This window comes from Rana temporaria, chromosome 12 (genome assembly GCF_905171775.1).
Source record: "Rana temporaria chromosome 12, aRanTem1.1, whole genome shotgun sequence".
In the NCBI taxonomy this organism is placed as follows: Eukaryota; Metazoa; Chordata; class Amphibia; order Anura; family Ranidae; genus Rana; species Rana temporaria.
In genome coordinates, this window is record NC_053500.1 from 103,989,673 (window position 1) to 104,008,384 (window position 18,712).

Sequence of the window (18,712 nt, forward strand, 5' to 3'; positions counted from 1 at the left end):
AGCCCATCAGTTACATTGAAAACAAATAAAATAAGCATAGTTGTACAAAAGCACACAGCATTGTTAACCACTTCCTACCGGATGGACGTCCCTGGACGTTCTTGACTTTGAGACGGGATATCTGAATGATGACTGCAGCTACAGGCATCATTCAGATATTGTCTTTTAGCGCCAGCGATTCTGTGCACCGTAAGAAAGATCATAGCGGCTGTTCTGCTGCTTGATTGTTCTTACGGGCGGCAAGAGGGGATGTCCCTGCCCCCCCCCCTCCCTCCGGTGCTTCTACCGACTCACCGCTGCGATCGGTGAATCAGAGACCAGATCCGCTGGCCCCGGATGCCTACCATAGAGATTTCTGGCGAATCGGGTGGTCGCCGGAGTCTCTATGATCATTCAGAGGCCGGGCGCGATGTTATGACGTCACACCCGGCCTCTGCATTCAAAAAAACTGTGGCGCTTCGGCTGTGAAGCGGTGATCTTTTTTACAATTTTTTTCATTTCAGGCTTCCCATCCTAGAAGTGAGGGTCCTATTGACTCCATATCTCACTGTAAAGAGGACCTGTCATGCTTATTCCTATTACAAGGGATGTTTACATTCCTTGTAATTGGAATAAAAGTGATCACATTTTTTTTAAGGGTCAAAGTAAAAAGTTTAAAGTAAAATTAACAATAAAAAAAATATATATTTTTTTTAAAGTGCCCCTGTCCCCAGTAGCTCGCGCGCAGAAGCGAACGCATACGTAAGTCCCGCCCACATATGAAAACGGTGTTCAAACCACACATGTGAGGTATCACCACAAACGTTAGAGCGAGAGAAATAATTCTAGCCCTAGACCTCCTCTGTAACTCAAAACATGTAACCAGTAAAAAAAATTAAAGCGTCGCCCATGAGAATTTTTAAGTACCGAAGTTTGGCGCCATTCCACGAGCGTGTGCAATTTTGAAAGGGTGACATGTTAGGCATCTATTTACTCAGCGTAACTTCATCTTTCACATTATGCAAAAAAAAATTGGGCTAATGTTAATGTTTTGTTATTTTTTTAATTCATGAAACCGTTTTTGTTTTTTCCAAAACATTATTGCGCAAATACCGTGCGTGATAAAAGTTGCAATGATCGCAATTTTATTCCTAGGGTGTCTGCTAAAAAAACATATATAGTGTTTGGGGGTTCTAAGCAATTTTCTAGCAAAAAAAAAAAAAAAATATGATTTTTGCATGTAGGAGAGGAGTGCCAGAATAGGCCCGGTAAGGAAGTGGTTAACTGGCAAAAATATCTATTGCAAATCATAGAGAATACTTACATTACTGGTCAATTCATGCACCGTACCATCTTTGGACATGCTATTCTCCTTATCAGGATCGTTCTGTGGGCAGAAAATTAGGCTTTAAGCCACTTGTACCTCCAAGACCACATCATAATCTCTTGGTAGGGCTGCTTTCCAGGCTGACATTAGTTTTAGGTTGTGTGAACATACAGCCTGGTCTAGACATTAGGGGGTAGATTCACAAAGGGCGTCCTAACTTTGCGGCAGCGTAGCGTATCGTGTTTACACTACACCGCCGTAAGTTAGCGAGGCAAGTACATGATTCTCAAAGTACTTGCCTGCTAAGTTACGGCTGCGTAGCGTAAATCGGGCGGGCGTAAGGGCGGCTTGACCTGACGTGATTGACGTATTTTATGAATCCCAGTGTGCATTGCGGCAACGTATGCCGTAAATCCCTATTCACGGACGACTTACGCAAACGACGTAAAATTTTAGAATTTCGACGCGGGAACGGCGGCCATACTTAACATTACTATTCCAGCTATTTGATGGAATATCTTTAGGCCTGATAATGCGTTACGTAAACGGCGTATCTGTACTGCGTATCTAGTGATTTACATATTCTACGCCGACCGCAATGGAAGCGCCACCTAGCGGCAAGCCTAAATATTGCACCCTAAGATAGGACGGCGCAAGCCGTCGTATCTTAGATAGGTTTAAGTGTATCTCTGTTTGAGAATATACTTAAACTTAGGTCGGCGCAGATTCCGAGTTAGGTCGGCTTATCTACTGATACGCCTGCCTAACTCTATGTGAATCTAGCCCTAGATATGTACCTGCAGACTACTGCTATGGATCCCACACAGTAAAGTTCCTCCAGTGGTCACAAGGCCAAGTTGTTGTTTTTTTTGTTTTTAACTGTGCTGAACTCAATTACTGTCATTGGGCTAGATTCATGTAGCAGATACCGCGGCGTATCTCCAGATACGCCGCCGTAATTTCAAATCTGCGCCAGCGTATCTTTACGCCGATTCTCCAAGTCAGATACGTCGAAAAAATAGGCTTCCTCCGCCGACGTAACTTGAATGCGGCGGCGTATAATTGTGTGCATTTTTACACTGGCCGCTAGGGGCGCTTCCATTGTTTTTGGTGTAGAGTATGCAAATTACCTAGTTACGCCGATTCACAAACATACGTGCGCCCAGCGGTAGTTTTTTACGTCGTTTGCATAAGGCTTTTTCGGCGTAACGTTGCTCCTGCTTCTATGAGGCGCACGCAATGTTAAGTATGGAAGTCGTTCCCGCTTCGATTTTTGAATTTTTTATGTTGTTTGCATAAGTCGTTCGCGAATAGGGCTGGACGTAATTTACGTCACATCGAAACCAATACGTCGTTGCGGCGTACTTGGGAGCAATGCACACTGGGATATGTACACGGACGGCGCATGCGCCGTTCGTAAAAAACGTCAATCACGTCAGGTCATCACACATTAACATAAAACACGCCCCCCCTTCCACATTTGAATTACGCGCGCTTACGCCGGCCCCATTTACGCTACGCCGCCGCAACTTACGGAGCAAGTGCTTTGTGAATACTGCACTTGCTCCTGTAAGTTGCGGCGGCGTAGCGTAAATACGTTACGCTGCACCGCCGTAACTATGCGCGCCCCTACCTGAATCTAGCCCATTGTCTATTACACTGATAGCGGAGCTGCAGGAGCAGCGAGGGAACGTAAATCAATAGGAACTTCACATCAGGTCCAAGACAAAATACATATTTATATACAGGGTGTCCTAGTCCACCTTTACCATAAATATTAAATAGGTTTTTCACTTTCATATAAAAAGTGACCAGTCATTAAGCATACATTTTGCTGGTTACTAGCGAATACCTCCACCAACCATTCACCTGTTTGCAGTGAGTCACTCAGCAGTTCAAAGCTGCTTGCATTTTTCTCCAGTGCAATGTATTCTGACCTCAAACGCCTTCACCTGGTATGTTTGTCAGCAGAAAGGGAAATGCACACAATTTTTTTTTTTACTTTCAGCTAGAATGTGAAATACCTCTTTAAAATATTATGCCTAATGCACACTGGGTATTTGGCTCTGGTATTTAGCTGTGGAAGGCACGGGTGCATTGTTCAGCCCCACTGCCAAAAGTCTTGTCTGACAGTTGCTGTGACTGGTTGGGGCTGAATGGTGTGCAGCTAAACACCAGAGCCAAATGCAACAGGGCTAAACACCCAGGGGCAGATTCAGATAGAGATACGCCGGCGGATCTCCTGATCCGCCGTCGTATCTGTGAGACCCGACAGTCGGATCTGTGAGATCCCACCGTCGGAGCTATGCGACTGATTCATAAGAATCAGTTCCGCATAGATCTCCCTTGGATCCGACTGGTGTAAGTGACTTACACCAGTCGAATCTTAGGCTGTAATCTCCCGCCGGCCGCTAGGTGTCGTCGCGATTTTTTACCCGTCGCATATGCAAATGAGGAAAACCGCCAATTCACGTCCGTACGCCCGCCCGTCGCTCGTTTTCTACGCCGTTTGCGTTCGGGTTTTTCCGGCGGATAGCTACCCCTGCGTCTATGAGGGGTAGCTAATGTTAAGTATGGCCGACGTTCCCGCGCCGATTTTTTAATTTTCTACGTCGTTTGCGTACCGCGAACGGGAATACCGATGGCCGCAAACGACGTACCCGCCGCAAACAATGACGTCATAGCGACGTCATTTGGAGCATGCGCACTGGGCTTTTTCGCCCCGGCGCATGCGCAGTTAAATCGGCGCGGGAACGCGCCTGATTTAAATTCTACACTCCCCCAGCCGCGGAATTTGCATTCCGCCGGGGGGAGTTAGGATCCGACGGTGCAGTTTGCGAGGTAAGTGCTTTATGAATCATGCACTTGCCTCGCTAAATTGCACCGGCGGATCGTAAACCAGGTAGATCTAGCGGATCTAAAGATCCGCAGATCTATATGAATCTGCCCCCCAGTGTGCAAGAAGCCTTAGCAGAAACTGATGGTCTGCGGGTAATAAACTGAAAGGCGTATCTTGAATCAACAGTTTCTGCACACAGGGAACCCAATCTTACCTTAATACTGTCCGCAAAATCTTCCAGAGCTTTGGCTCCTGTTGTCTCTATAGAGTTTATAAGATTTGGAAGTTTGTTCTTGGTGCTAGCAGCAGTACCCTAAAAACAGTAAAAAAAAAAAAAAAAAAACATGAATAATATTTCAAATGTATGTTTAGGAATCATAAGTAAAAAGTAAAAAGCAGTTTATAATATTATGTACATTTATTTAGAATTCTATTTTATTATGTACATTTATTATTATGTACATTTATTTAGAATTCTATTTTAAGAATTCTAAAACCACTAAAGGACCGAGCCTGTTTTTCAGACTCAGTGGGCCAGATTCCCGTACATCCTGCGGCGGCGTCGCGTAAGCTATTTACACTACGCCGCCGCAACTTACAGGAGCAAGTGCCGTATTCTCCAAGCAGTTGCTCCGTAATTTGCGGCGGCGTAGTGTAAATGGCCCGGCGTATCCCCGCGTAATTCAAAGTGGGCGGCTTCTATTTAATCTAAGCGCGCCCCCGCGCCGTACGAACTGCGCATGCGCCAGCCGTAAAAGTAGCCCAGTTCGCATGCTCCATAGTATGGCGCAAATACATTGTTTTCGACGGCAACGTAATTAACGTAAATGCCTATTCGCGACGAGTTACGTAAACGACGTAAAAACCCGACGCTATCCCGACGTCCATACTTAACATGGCGTGCGTAAAGTTAAACCACCTTATAGCAGGGGTAACCTTACGCTTATGGAAACAACGTAAACTACGGCGACACGGCGTAAATACGTTCGGGAATCGGCGTATCATGCTCATTTGCATATACACCACCTAGCGGCCAGCGTAGTATTGCATTTAAGATCCGACGGTGTAAGTGACTTACGCCAGTCGGATCTACGCCGTATCTATGCGTAACTGATTCTAAGAATCACGTTGCATAGATACCCAGGGCCAGAAACAGAGATACAAGTTTAAAAGGTTTTTTTTGCTAGGAAATTACTTAGAACCCCCAAACATTATATATTGTTTTTTTTTTCCCTAACACCCTAGAAAATAAAATGGCAGTCATTGCAATACTTTTTGTCACACCGTATTTGCGCAGCAGTCTTACAATCGCACTTTTTTTGGGGAAAAAAAAAATTTGAATTAAAACATAAGAACAGTAAAGTTAGCCCAATTTTTTTTTATATCGTGAAAGATGATGTTACGCCGAATAAAATGATTCCCAACATGTCACCCTTCAAAATTGCGCTCGCTCGTGGAATGGCGTCAAACTTTTACCCTTAAAAATCTCCATATGCTACATTTAAAAAATTCTACAGGTTTCATCTTTTGAGTTACAGAGGAGGTCTAGGGCTAGAATTATTGCTCTCGCTCTAATTGAAGCAATACCTCACTTGTGCTTTTCATATGTGAAGCTACTCACATATATGTGAGCCGGTCCTTAAGTGGTTAAAGCCCGAATGAAATCATAGAACTAATCAATCGGACATTGCACCAACAACCTCTGCATTATTTTACTTCCACTTTCCTCTTACAGTGGTACTGCAGGGTGTCTAAAGCCTCGTACACACGATCAGATTTTCCTAGGGGAATTGTGTGTTGGACAATTGTTGTCCGATTTTCCGAGGACAAATGTTGGATGGCAGGCTTTAAAATCTTCCATGGACAATGGTCTGTTGTCGGATTTTCCGATCACGTGTACACAAGTCCGTTGGACAAAAGTCCAAACACGCATGCTCGGAAGCAATGTTCACTAAACACATTAGCAGAAGGTGCCCAAAGGGTGGTGCTAAAGAGCTGAAAAAACACGTAGTACGTCACTACGTTCGTGTTTGTTGGCTGACAATTCTTTTTTCATTTGTATGCAAGACAAATTCCTGGCCAACGCCCTTTGGACAAAAGTCTGGCGCTTTGTCTGTGGAAAATCTGATCGAGTGTACGAGGCTTTAAATGTGATTGTGCAGTCCAACAGGCAGTTAGCACCAACGTTAGACCCAGTGCACACAGCAATCAGTACTCCGTAAACCTGGCTGTAAACAGGTCCCACCAGGACATAGTATTTTGACAGTGGCTTCCAGCGTTGCCAGAATACACTGATCAGTGGCTGAACGCAATCGACTTCTGTCAAGCAGGGACAGACACACACTGATCGAAATTTAGCTGGTCCATGCTGAATCAGCAGAATTTTGATCCATCAATGGCCACCTTTCATATCTGGTCAGACACAGGCCCCCTTCTCTGCAACAGGATTCTGTAAGGATAAACTTGTAATGAGAGGTGTGACTGTTACTGTTGCTTATTGCTGGGTAGATTCACACTGTATTTTTGTCCCAACCCATTGGACAGAATGTCAAAGAAAATCGCTAATTTTATCATTTTCAACAGGCCAGGTGATGAGGAAAAATCGTACCATAGGGCAGGGTTTGACAAATTTGCTTGGAGCCAGCTAAAAAAAGTTAGGACCCAGGAACGCGCCCCGTCCCGCCGAGATCGCGAGTAGCACCCGCATACGAAAGCAGTGTTCAAACCACATGTGAGGTATCGCCGCGATTGCTAGAGCGAGAGCAATAATTCTAGCCCTAGACCTCCTCTGTAACTCAGAACATGCAACCTGTAGAATTTTTTAAAAGTCGCCTATGGAGATTTTAAAGGGTAAAAGTTTGTCGCCATTCCACGAGTGGCGCAATTTTGAAGTGTGACATGTTGGGTATCAATTTACTCGGCGTAACATTATGTTTCACAATATAAAACAAACTGGGGTAACTTTACTGTTGTCTTATTTTTTTATTAAAAAAAGTGTATTTTTTTTCCAAAAAAGTGCGCTTGTAAGACCGCTGCACAAATACGGCGTGACAGAAAGTAATTGCAACGACCGCCAGTTTATTATCTAGGCCGCAGTGATGGGGAACCTTGGCCCCCCAGATGTTTTGGAACTACATTTCCCATGATGCTCAGGCACTCTGCAGTGTGGTTGAGCATCATGGGAAATGTAGTTCCAAAACATCTGGGGGGGCACGGTTCCCCATCACTGCTAGGGTGTTGTGTATATATATATATATATATATATATATATATATATATATATATATATATATATATATATATATATATATATATACATACATAATGTTTGGGGGTTCTAACTAAGTAAATGAAAGGAGATGGAAACAGGCAGGGAAACTCCATTAGCATTGCTGGTTGTCTTGTCATACCAACGGCCACCACAAGAGGGTGCCAGATTCCAGAAGGAACCATAGGACTGCAGAAGGCCGCAAAGCCGCAGCCTCAATTACCGGCCGGCGTGGCCCGACATGATCGCAAGGGGGGTGCGCACGGAGACAGGGTACCCCAGCTGTGTCACCCCAGGTCGCCAATTCTAGTCGCAATTGCAACCTGGCGCCCGGGGTTTGTCAAGCCCTGCCATAGGGACATCTGTTACAATAACAACTATTTTAGAAACATTGGAACGACCTGCTCTCATGTTCTGTTGTATCTACAGGACAGGAAATTGTGTAAATTCTCCCCAGTGGGCCAGTTTTTTTTTATTTTGTTTTTTTTGCCATGTGTTTCCCATTGGGGAGATTTCCCTTCATATTCACAGCAGTAAGTGAGAGGAAATTCCCAAGCAAAGGGAATTCCTGCACATCACCAAAACTAGTGTCCCCATTGGAAGATTTCCCTTCGGTTTCTGTTCAGGTGACACCGCAAAATGTTGGATTTTCTTTCCTTTTCACGCTCGACGACATAGATCACTGGGACAAATATATTGAATCTTCCCATTGGGGACATAGGTGACAATAAAAACAGGTGTTCTAATTCCTCTCCACGGCATCTAAAAAGTTTTGGCTTTAGTTCTACTTTAATGGGACAGGCAAATTTTTTTTTTAAAAGAACACGACCGCACCTGCAGAACCTTGTCGAACTCGGGCTTGAGAAGTTTCAGGTGCCTTAATATGGGAAAGATGCTCAAAACAGAAGTGAAGTCATGCCTAGAGTTGGCTTTCTTTGCAGCTAAGACAATGTTTTCTCCCTCCAGCATGAGGTTATCCAGGGTCTCCTGATAGAAAAGAAAAGTAGAATCAATTATATTCTATCTGTAAGATGAACAGAACTGAAATGCTGTTAGTCGGCATTCTACAGTAATAACCCACCTGAATGAGAGAATCAAAAGTCTTCTTTTGATGATGTTCGGGGATGATGTCCATAAGTAGTTGGTATTCGCTCTGTGCAAGTCGCACAAAAGCACTGATACAGTACATGTAAGTATCAATCTCAAAATCAAGTACATCTTCCTTCCCTGCAACAGCAAGAAAGGAAATCTCACAGAAAAGGTTACATTATGAGCACCTACTCCCTAGATCTGCCCTTCTCAGCCAGGGTTCCTCCAGAAGCTGATAGGAGCTTTTAGCAGTGTCTGCCTCCTAGTTAAAGAGGAGCTCCAGTCTCCTGTAAAAAAAATAAAAGTCAGCAGCTACAAAAACTGTAACTGTTGACCTTTAAAAAAAACAAAAACAAAAAAACACACTCACCTGTCCCATGATACAGCGGTGCGCTCACCCGAGCCGGTTTCACCGGCCTTTTCTTTCCTCGGCTCCGGCATCTCAACTATGGGCACCCGGCTGTGACAGCTTAAATGGGTTGTAAAGGTACAATTTTTTTTCCTAAATAGCTTCCTTTACCGTAGTGCAGTCCTCCTTCACTTACTGTATTTATCGGCGTATACCGCGCACTTTTTTCCCCTTAAAATAAAGGGGGAAATTGTGGGTGCGCGATATACTCCGATACCCGCGCTCAGTTTGAATGCCTGCGCCGACATATACCGAGTGCAGTACAATCGGCTACATTCGGCAAGGCTCGGCTTCGCTCGTGCTCACACATAAACGTCACAGAGCGTGAGCACAAGCGAAGCCGCGTGTACTGCACGATGGTATATGTCGGCGCAGGCATTCAAACTGAGCGGGAATCGGCGATTCGACGGGTAACAGTGCGGGAGAACACCACTGAAGCCGCAGACAGACGCTGGACCCGACGAGGAGGACACCACCGAAGCCGCAGACGGACGCCGGACCCGACGAGGCCGCCGCGCAAGACACCAAAACTGTAAGTACTAAAATGTTTTTTTTTTACAGGAATGCGGGTCCACATTAGGGGTGCGTGCTATACGCCGGAGCGCGCAATACCCCAATAAATACGGTACCTCATCCTTCCATTTTGCTTTTAAATGTCCTTATTTCTTCTGAGAAATCCTCACTTCCTGTTCTTCTGTCTGTAACTCCACACAGTAATGCAAGGCTTTCTCCCTGGTGTGGAGTATCGTGCTCTCCCCCTCCCTTGGGCTACAGGAGAGTCAGGACGCTCTCTACGTTGCAGATAGAGAAAGGAGCTGTGTGTTAGTGGGCGTCCTGACTCTCCTGTAGTCCAAGGGAGGGGGCGAGTATGACACTCCACACCAGGGGGAAAGCCTTGCATTACTGTGTGGAGTTACAGACAGAAGAACAGGAAGTGAGGGTTTCTCAGAAGAAATAAGGACATTTAAAAGCAAAATCGAAGGATGAGGTAAGTGAAGGAGGACTGCACTAAGGTAAAGGAAGCTATTTAGGAAAAAAAAAAAAAATTGTACCTTTACAACCCCTTTAAAGGCATCACAGCTGGGTGCCCACAGCGCATGCATGAGCAACGCTGTGCATCGTGAATGGTCAAGCAGTCATCTGGGATCTGTCAGGTGTCCAAGAAGACTGCAGAAGGGGAGAGCGGAAAACTTCCACTTCTGATCACCAAGCGGTTGGGGCGGAAGTGAGAGCGGGTACCTGTTTAAAGACAGGTATTTGCACTCACTTCCAGCCACACAGTTTCGGGTTTACTGCTGGCAGAACGTCACCTCCCATCCTTCCCCCGTTGTACTCTGGGAACACTCGGCTCCCAGAGCACAGCGGGAGCCAATCAGCGGCGCAGCGCAACTCGCGCATGCGCCGTAGGGAACCGGGTAGTGAAGCCGGAGCGCTTCACTTCCTGGTTCCCTCACCGAGGATGGCGGGGGGAGCAGCAGAGTGACGAGCAATCGCTTGTCCTCTGCTGCGGACGGCGCTGGACTCCAGGACAGGTAAGTGTCCTAATATTAAAAGTCAGCAGCTGCAGTATTTGTAGCCGCTGGCTTTTAATATTTTTTTTTCGTGGCACATCCGCTTTAACATGGGGTTCCCGGAAACTGAAAATGCGATTTAAAAGATTCCTCCATGTAAAAAAGGTTGAGAAAGGATGCCCTAGATCAGTGATATGCATTTAGCGGACCTTCAGCTGTTGCAGAACTACAAGTCCCATGAGGCATAGCAAGACTCTGCCTCTGGGTATCATGGTTGTGGCTGTCAGAGGCATGATGGTACTTGTAGTTTAGATGATATCTAGATTGTAACATGGCAGGCATCATGGTGGCAAGGGAGTTGGCACTTTTGTGTGGAGATACTAAGGTTCTGGATTTAATTTCCACCATAAATACTGTAGTCAGGTGGAGCATCATGGTGGCAAGGGAGTTAGGACTCTTGTCTCACCGTTCTGGATTTTATTTTCACTAAAAAAAACACAGGTTCCTAATTTGTGCGTGTTAAATACTCTAGGATCAGTGGTTCTCAGCCATCGGGCCATGACCCACTGCAGGACTGCAGCCTCCCTTGTCCCAGGCCTCAGGAGCCATAAAAAATTATAAGCAAATTAAACTTAAACTTGATATCTGCATATCATGTATCTTTTAATGTGTTGTAATATCAGTCTCCCATTTGGTAACATAAGAGCCCTTTCACACTGGTGCATTTTTGCCACATTTTCGCCATAAAAATAGCGCTATTAAAAACGCTCCAAAAACGCCCCTCTCCATTGAAATTAATTGAAAACGCTGTAAAAACGCGGCAAAAACACAGGAAAAACATGGGAAAATCACGGTGTTTTACCGCTATTTTAGCGCTCCGCTATAGGTGTTTCCAGTGTGAAAGGGGTCTAAGAGAGGGTATTCCTGAATAAAGAAAAAAGTTGAGGGAGGATTTATTATTAAAGAAAATAACCCCAGAGGAATGCAGACTCCCAAAGCACACACCTACGTCGCCCCTGTCATCTGTCAAATACCTGTGCCTCAAACTTTCCACAGAGGATCTGGCACTGATTGGCAAAGGATGGGCTTAGTGCCAGGTGAAGGTAGAGCTTAACCTTGAACTGGAAATATGCCAGGCCCTCTTGCACAGACTGAGCCCATATTCCAAGGGCAGACAGGTAGTAGCAGTTAGCACTTCAGCAGTTTTCAGTCCAGGTCAGGTTCTCTTTAAGAAGACCCAACTGATAGAGTACATTGTAGTATGCTCATTTACAAGATATCCCCGCAATCTGATGAACCAGTACTCACCTAAAGGTGTCCCGTGTTTTTCTCCCATTGTCTCTCCATGGTGCCTGCTACGTGAATCTTGTTCATGACCTGATCAGTGTGGAGGGTAGGTATACTGTTATCTAGTACACTACACAGAGGCCTGGGCCACGCAGAGTGGCAATCCGGTGTCCAAAGAAAAAGGAGAGACGTGGCATGGGAGTAATAAAGGTCCCTTCACAGATAGTTACAGAGTACCATGCAGGCTATAGTCTTCCGTATGACCTTCTTATTGTCTTTATATATGTCTTTTTATGTTTTTGTCCAAGACATATGTCATACTTTTAATGCTGAACTCCCGACAAATAAATAAATGTCCAAAATACATCGCTCTGCTAAACAGGACAGCCAAGCTTGTGACCTTACGTTTTTTTCCCGTTCCGTTAAACAGTAAAGCTGGGTTACCTCCCTGTCCCCAGGCTGTGAATCGACAGTAAGTGACACTGAGCATCAGAATTTATCATTCTGTCCCATTCCATCTGTCAACATATTCCTGGCCAGGACATCTGCATGCTGACTGTCCCCTGGTGCCGTGCCTCCCTCTCTGAATTCTGCTGAAGGGCATTACAAGAGGTGGATAGCAAGTCAAATGTGCGTACTGATAATTGCTACATTTGAAAAAACACTTACCGTATATACTCGAGTATAAGCCGACCCGAATATAAGCCGAGGCACCTAATTTTACCACAAAAAAATGGGAAACGTATTGACTCGAGTATAATACTAGGGTGTCCATCTGCATGCCTCACTGTGCCCATGCCTCACTGTGCCCATGACCAGACTTACGTTTAGAATGGGAGTATATAGAAGGGGTGCCTGGTTTGAAAAATCGGTGCTCCTCCAGACAGCAAACTTTGCACACTTGTAGAGGAGAACTGGGGCTATATGTGTGCCAAGTTTCGGGTCCAGGGGACCTACGGCCGGCCGGTATCGGGTCACCAAATTTACCAGAGAAATTACCGTTTACATGGGAGTCTATAGAAGGGGTGCCCAACTTTGAAAAATTGGTGCTCCCCAGCCAACAAACTTTGCACACCTGTAGAGGAAGAGTGGGGCTATATGTGTGCCAAATTTGGGGTCCAGTGGACCTAGAGCCGGACAGTACCGGGCTCCCCAATGTCCGGGAGATCAGTCGCAAAAAGGTGACTCGAGTATAAGCTGAGGGGGGGCATTTTCAGCACAAAAAAATGTGCTGAAAAACTCGGCTTATACTCGAGTATATACGGTAATTATCTTTACAGTGACATTAAACGATATTCTTATTCTCCAAAAACAACCCATACACATCCACTTCTTAAATGGACCTGTATTATATATTTTTCATCGGACATTCCGACAACAAAACCGTGGATTTTTTTTCCGACGGATGTTTGCTCAAACTTGTCTTGCATACACACGTGGTCACACAAATGTCGGAAATTCCAAACATCAAAAATGCAGTGACGTACAAGATGTACGACGAGCCGAGAAAAATGAAGTTCAATAGGCAGTGCGGCTCTTCTGCTCGATTCCGAGCATGCGTGGATTTTTGTGCATCTGAATTATGTACACACGATTGGAATGTTGGAAAAATTTGAGAACCAGCTCTCAAATTTTTGTTGTCGGAAATTCCGACGGCAAATGTCCGATGGAGCCTACATGCGGTCGGGATTTCCAACAACCAGCTCCCATCGAATATTTGTTGTCGGAAATTCCGATCTGTGTATGCGGCATTACTGTGTTGTTCTGCCTCCTTAGGCTTTATTTCCATGGACGTTTTTGGACGTTTTTACAGCCACTTTTCTGAGCTTTTTTTGCAGCTTAAAAACGGCTCTCCATGTTAGTCTATGGCCTCATGCCCACCATGATGTTTTTGAGCTATAGATGGCTGAGCCGTTTTTAAGCTGCAAAAAAAAAAACCAGGACCAGTGCGTTCTGAAGCTCCAGCCTTAGAGCTGTAAAAACGCCAGACGTTAAAAAAAAAAAAAAAAAGGGGAAAAAACGCTAACACTGCGTTTTTGAGCTCCAGCTCAAAAAAAAAAAAAAACAACAACATGAGACAGGCGTTTTTAAGCTGTAAAAAAGGCTAAAAAACGTGGCTGTAAAAACGTCCATGGAAATGAAGCCTTATAATGTCCTCTGTGTGCTCCTGAATCTCTTATTTTCTATCCCACTTCCATTAGTTTGGAGTAAGCAGTACAGGTAAGTTGCCGTCATATGCACTGCTCTATGCACACTAAAAATCCCATGTATGTAGGAACCCGGCTATGTTTCTACATACGGTGGGTACGGTAGGAAAAAAAAAAATTATTTAGAGGAGGTTGAGTAACAAAAATGTAAAAAACTGTTTTAGTTAATAATACATACTGGAAATATTTTTACAACCAGAGTTTAGTATTACTTTAACGAATACATGACTCCTTTTTTTTTTTTTTTATACATTTGTCAGGAGTTCGGCTTTAAATCGAACTGAATTTTACTTCCTGCTTGCCAATTAACGTTTTCAGAAGAGTGTAGCCTGCTTTTAAAGTCCCACCACAAGATTCTGATCTCAGATTCAGCAAGTCACATCCCGAAAACCCCAATCAGCAATAAAGAGTCAGACAATTACCTTCAAGGACTCCAAGGTTGGCCCCTCCCTTTTTCCCATCAAGCCCGTGCTGTGAGTACTGTTTGAGAAGATTCTGAGCTTTGCGGATAGTTCCTGTCACCAAAAAGGAGAGCGAAAAAAAGAAGAGGGCAAGGAAAAAGATCTTGGAGAATGAGCAGGAAGACACCAAAACACCAAATTGCAGGTCACCAGGTAAGAGTGCAGAGAAGATTGACTAACACTGTGTATTAAGGATTCCTTAGAAAAGTATTAGACAAGCATTTGAATGCCACCACGCCACAAAGAATGCTGATAAACCATCTGCAAGAATACGTTGGCATGAAAAAAAAAAACTGTGATTAGCCGACTTCACAATATATAGCAAGCGTTCATATTGGAACAACCGATAATCTAGAATTGGGGATAATGCCTGTAAAACAAAGACTATGGTATGCACCAATGGATTACCACCGGCTCCACAGTCCTGTGGACTGTACGTTTCAACCATAAAAAAAAAAGCTGCTTACAGATCTTAATGTGTATCTCTACCTATTGTTTTTTAGGTTTAGATAGAATGAAGAAAGATTAGGCCTTCTGTCAGATTTCACAGTTGTCTGAGGCTTTGCTAGAGAAATTCTTCACTTTCTATTTAATAAAAAGGCCGTCCCAATAACAGAAAGTGAGGGGAAAGTTAGGAGTAACCCTAAGGGTGGGTGAGGTAGGTGAATGCTAGAACCTCTGTCAGTTTTTTATTGTTGCCCGTTTCGTTTGTGGCAATTTTATCTCACTTCCTCTCTGGTAAAAGTTGTCCCCAAAACAGAAGGTGAGAAAAATCGCTTTAACGGATCCCGCATAGCAGTAAAACCTGACAGGTGTTTAAACCTTTCCCCATTCTACCCAAAACTAAGTCAGCATTATGTCTGCACCGTGCGTGTGCGTATATATATGCATGTATGTATATATTATATATATATATATTTTAGGGCTGTGGAAATTAAAGATTAATTCCTTGATTAATCGTAAAAATTTTGGGTTGATTAAAATTCTTTTGATCGGTACTAGTGGTGCAAAGGATCGTAAATGATCCGGGATTTGAACGGGTCACCATATGCGGATCGGCAAACCACGTGATCCACAGAGCTCCACTGCTGCCTCGGCCATAGGAAAGGCCGCAGCTTCGGCCTAGCTCCCGGAGCGGCGGCCATCTCGGCGGCCTAGGTGAGCCTAGAGCGGCACGCTGACGTCATCACCCGGCCTCAACTGCTCGTGTTTGGCCGGCTTCTCTGGTAAGACTAAGCAAGCACTAATCTTCCTATATAGTGGGGGAGAGGTCTGTGGATATTACAGTGGGGGAGATGTCTGTGGATATTACAGTGGGGGCTATATATGATGATGATCCGAAAAATGTATGTGCGTTATAATTAAATTGAAATTAGTCGATTAAATAAAAAAAAAATTGATTAATCGAACATGAAAATTTTAATCAGCAACAGCCCTAATATATATATAAAAATCTCTTAGCGTTTAAGCTCTAATAAACAAGGCCCGCTGATTCCTCTTGTACCAAATTGTAATGTCTGCCTTCATTTTGTTAAGCACCGCGCAAACTGTTGGTGCTATATAAATCCAATATAATAATAATAATAATAATAATAATATTATTATAGACTTACAGAATAGTAAGTAACAAAGACGTGCATAATGGTTTCTCATGAATCCTTATTTTATCTATAAATAATAATTTTTTGCTTAATTGCACACCAACAAGTGATCCACTGCAGAGTGTACGGCAGTGAACCCATCCATAATGTATAGGTATGGGGCCTGTGGATCAGGCATGGGACCCAAATAGGCAAGCCCTTAGGATTCTACAGTAAAGCAACAGATTCCTCATCACAGAACTGAAAACTTCTGGCTAGTCCCAGAAACGGTTACAAGTCTAAATGAATGGCATGCTTGTTAGATTGACAATATCAAACCAGATATCTGGAGGTTCCAATATTTTGACTTGCATGTCATATTCATAATTATATTGTAAATTAAATTTTTAGTAAGTTCATTAAATCAACAGTTTAAAATAAATCTCAACTTGGCAGCTAAGCACAGCCGTTTCATGGGCATCTTGGAGAAGGGTGGCAGCATACTTTGTACACAGAATGCTCGCAAAAAGTTATTTAGATTGACAGCGGAGACCCAGGCCAAGCGTCTGCTAGGGTAGGGAAGAAAGCGAGAAGTTAGTCTCCCACCCACTAGCCTGGACACGCGGAGAGGCCTTAACTCTGGAAGGCTGCAGGCTGACAAAACAATGATTATCATGTTACATGAATGCTTATTAAATAGCACAGTAAAGTACACCAGACAATGACATGTAAGAATATATAAAGCATTTCTGAAGTCAGTGAGCGCACACACTGTTGGGCCCTTATGGGGCACATACTCTGCATCCAAGCAAGTCAGTATGCCGTGTTGTGTGGGAAACAGGTGCCAATAATTCATACCGCCTGATGCATTGCTATTATTATTATTCAGGTTAAAGAACAGATACAAAAGCAGCAACTTACTTAAACAAGGAAACTGGCTTAAAGCAGCATTACACGTCTCTAGCGTGTTACAATAGACTGCGCACAGCTTCAACCATACGTGATGCATGTTTAGGGTTAATGCCAGCGCTGCTTTTAAGACAGAAATTACTTTTTTGTTTACCTGGTATGAAGACTGCATGTCATCAGGATATACAAAAGAGGAAACAGTAAAATGAGTATCTCCTGGATAATGGAACATAAAAGTTCTTCCAAAATATATTGCTATGCAGGAAGCATGGCCACTGAACATAGGGAACTACTGCTATAATAATGACAGCCAATCCAATATTAGAATGCATCCAACTACTTTAATGTGGTTGTTACAGTAAAACTTTTTTTACCAATTTCATTTAACTATCGTATGGGGGAGGAAAAAAACTGCTCAAATCGCAGTCAACTATATTTCACTAACACTTATCGTAATGTACTTTTTCAAATAACTCATAGGATTTATTTGATTGTAATAAAAAGCCAAATGTAACTTCCTAAAAACAACCTAAAACTTTCTGAAGATACAAACCTGACGTGATTGTAGCCGGACTAGTGCAATTCTGACAGAGAAAATTGAGTACTGTCCGTGATTTTTTTATTTGCACCAACATAAAAATTTTCAGGACAAGCTTTCGGGGTACCGTATAAGGCTGCATTCACACCTGAGCGACAAAACGCCCGACGCCGGACGCTTCTGCCGCTAGAGGGGAGAATTCCCATTGCTGTCTATGGAGATGGTTCACATCTCATAGACGCCGAACGCCTGAAAAAAAGTCCCGGACCCTTTTTTTCAGGCGACAGTGGCGTTTTCCCATTGACAGCAATGGGAAGACTTCTGAAAGAAAAAAAAAAAAAATGAAAGTTTCATAATCGCGGCAAAATACGCCGCTACCGCCGAACGCGCCTGTCGCTCAGGTGTGAATGGACTCTTAGATGACTGGGCGTATAAGACGACACCCTAATTTTCCAGCTAAAATGTTGGTTTTGGGATATACTCGCCGTACAAGACTACCCCCTTCCTATTAGTCATGCCTCGCCTCACGGTGCCACCATTACATGCCAGACTGTGCCCCTACATGCCTCACTGTGCCCCATTACATGCCAGACTCACTGTGCCCCATTACATGCCAGACTCACTGTGCCCCATTACATGCCAGACTCACTGTGCCCCATTACATGCCTCACTGTGCCACTACATGCCAGACTCACTGTGCCCCATTACATGCCTCACTGTGCCCCATTACATGCCAGACTCACTGTGCCCCATTACATGCCAGACTCACTGTGCCCCATTACATGCCAGATTCGCTGTTCCCTTATGACATGCCTGACTGTGTCTTGACGATCCCTTACCTTATCCTAAGACATGCAGAATCCGAGGACGAGAGGGCCTCCGTGATAGGCGGACACTAAACACAGTGGCCTGGATTCAAGAAGCAATTGCGCCTGTGTAACCATAAGTTACACAGCGCAATTGCTTACTTGCCCCGGCGTAACGAATGCTCCTGATTCAGGAACCTCGTTACGCCGACTGCAGCCTAAGATATGCGCGGCATAAGGCTCTTATGCCCGCATATCTTAGGCTGCATTCTTGCGATGGCCGCTAGGTGGCGTTCCCGTTGTGCTGAGCGTATAGTATGCAAATTGCATACTAACGCCGATTCACAACGTTGCGCGAGCCCTGCGTACGCAATTTACGCTGTTTCCGTATGGCGGTTTTCGCGCAAGGCTGCCCGCAGGGGCAGCCAATGTTACGTATACCCGTCGGTCCCGCGTCGCGAAATTTGAAAGTTACGTAGTTTGCGTAAGTGAATCGTGAATG

At 44.3% G+C, this 18,712-nt stretch overlaps 1 protein-coding gene across 9 annotated transcripts in view; it reads right to left on the bottom strand.

The window, feature by feature from the left end:
* LOC120918451 (exocyst complex component 7-like) overlaps positions 1-18,712 on the bottom strand; it is an 86,796-nt gene that overhangs the window by 40,074 nt on the left and 28,010 nt on the right. For 2 of the 9 annotated variants that reach the window (XM_040330033.1, XM_040330037.1), the window contains exons 7-12: positions 17,021-17,032; positions 11,731-11,799; positions 8,495-8,640; positions 8,248-8,400; positions 4,360-4,458; positions 1,304-1,366 (exon numbers count right to left, since the gene is read on the bottom strand). In XM_040330033.1, the coding sequence (XP_040185967.1) occupies positions 1,304-1,366; positions 4,360-4,458; positions 8,248-8,400; positions 8,495-8,640; positions 11,731-11,799; positions 17,021-17,032 (542 nt within the window). Of the gene's footprint in view, positions 1-1,303; positions 1,367-4,359; positions 4,459-8,247; positions 8,401-8,494; positions 8,641-11,730; positions 11,800-14,338; positions 14,432-17,020; positions 17,033-18,712 lie in introns of all 9 variants that reach the window. The other 7 variants (XM_040330031.1, XM_040330035.1, XM_040330034.1 and 4 more) reach the window with 4 other exon arrangements.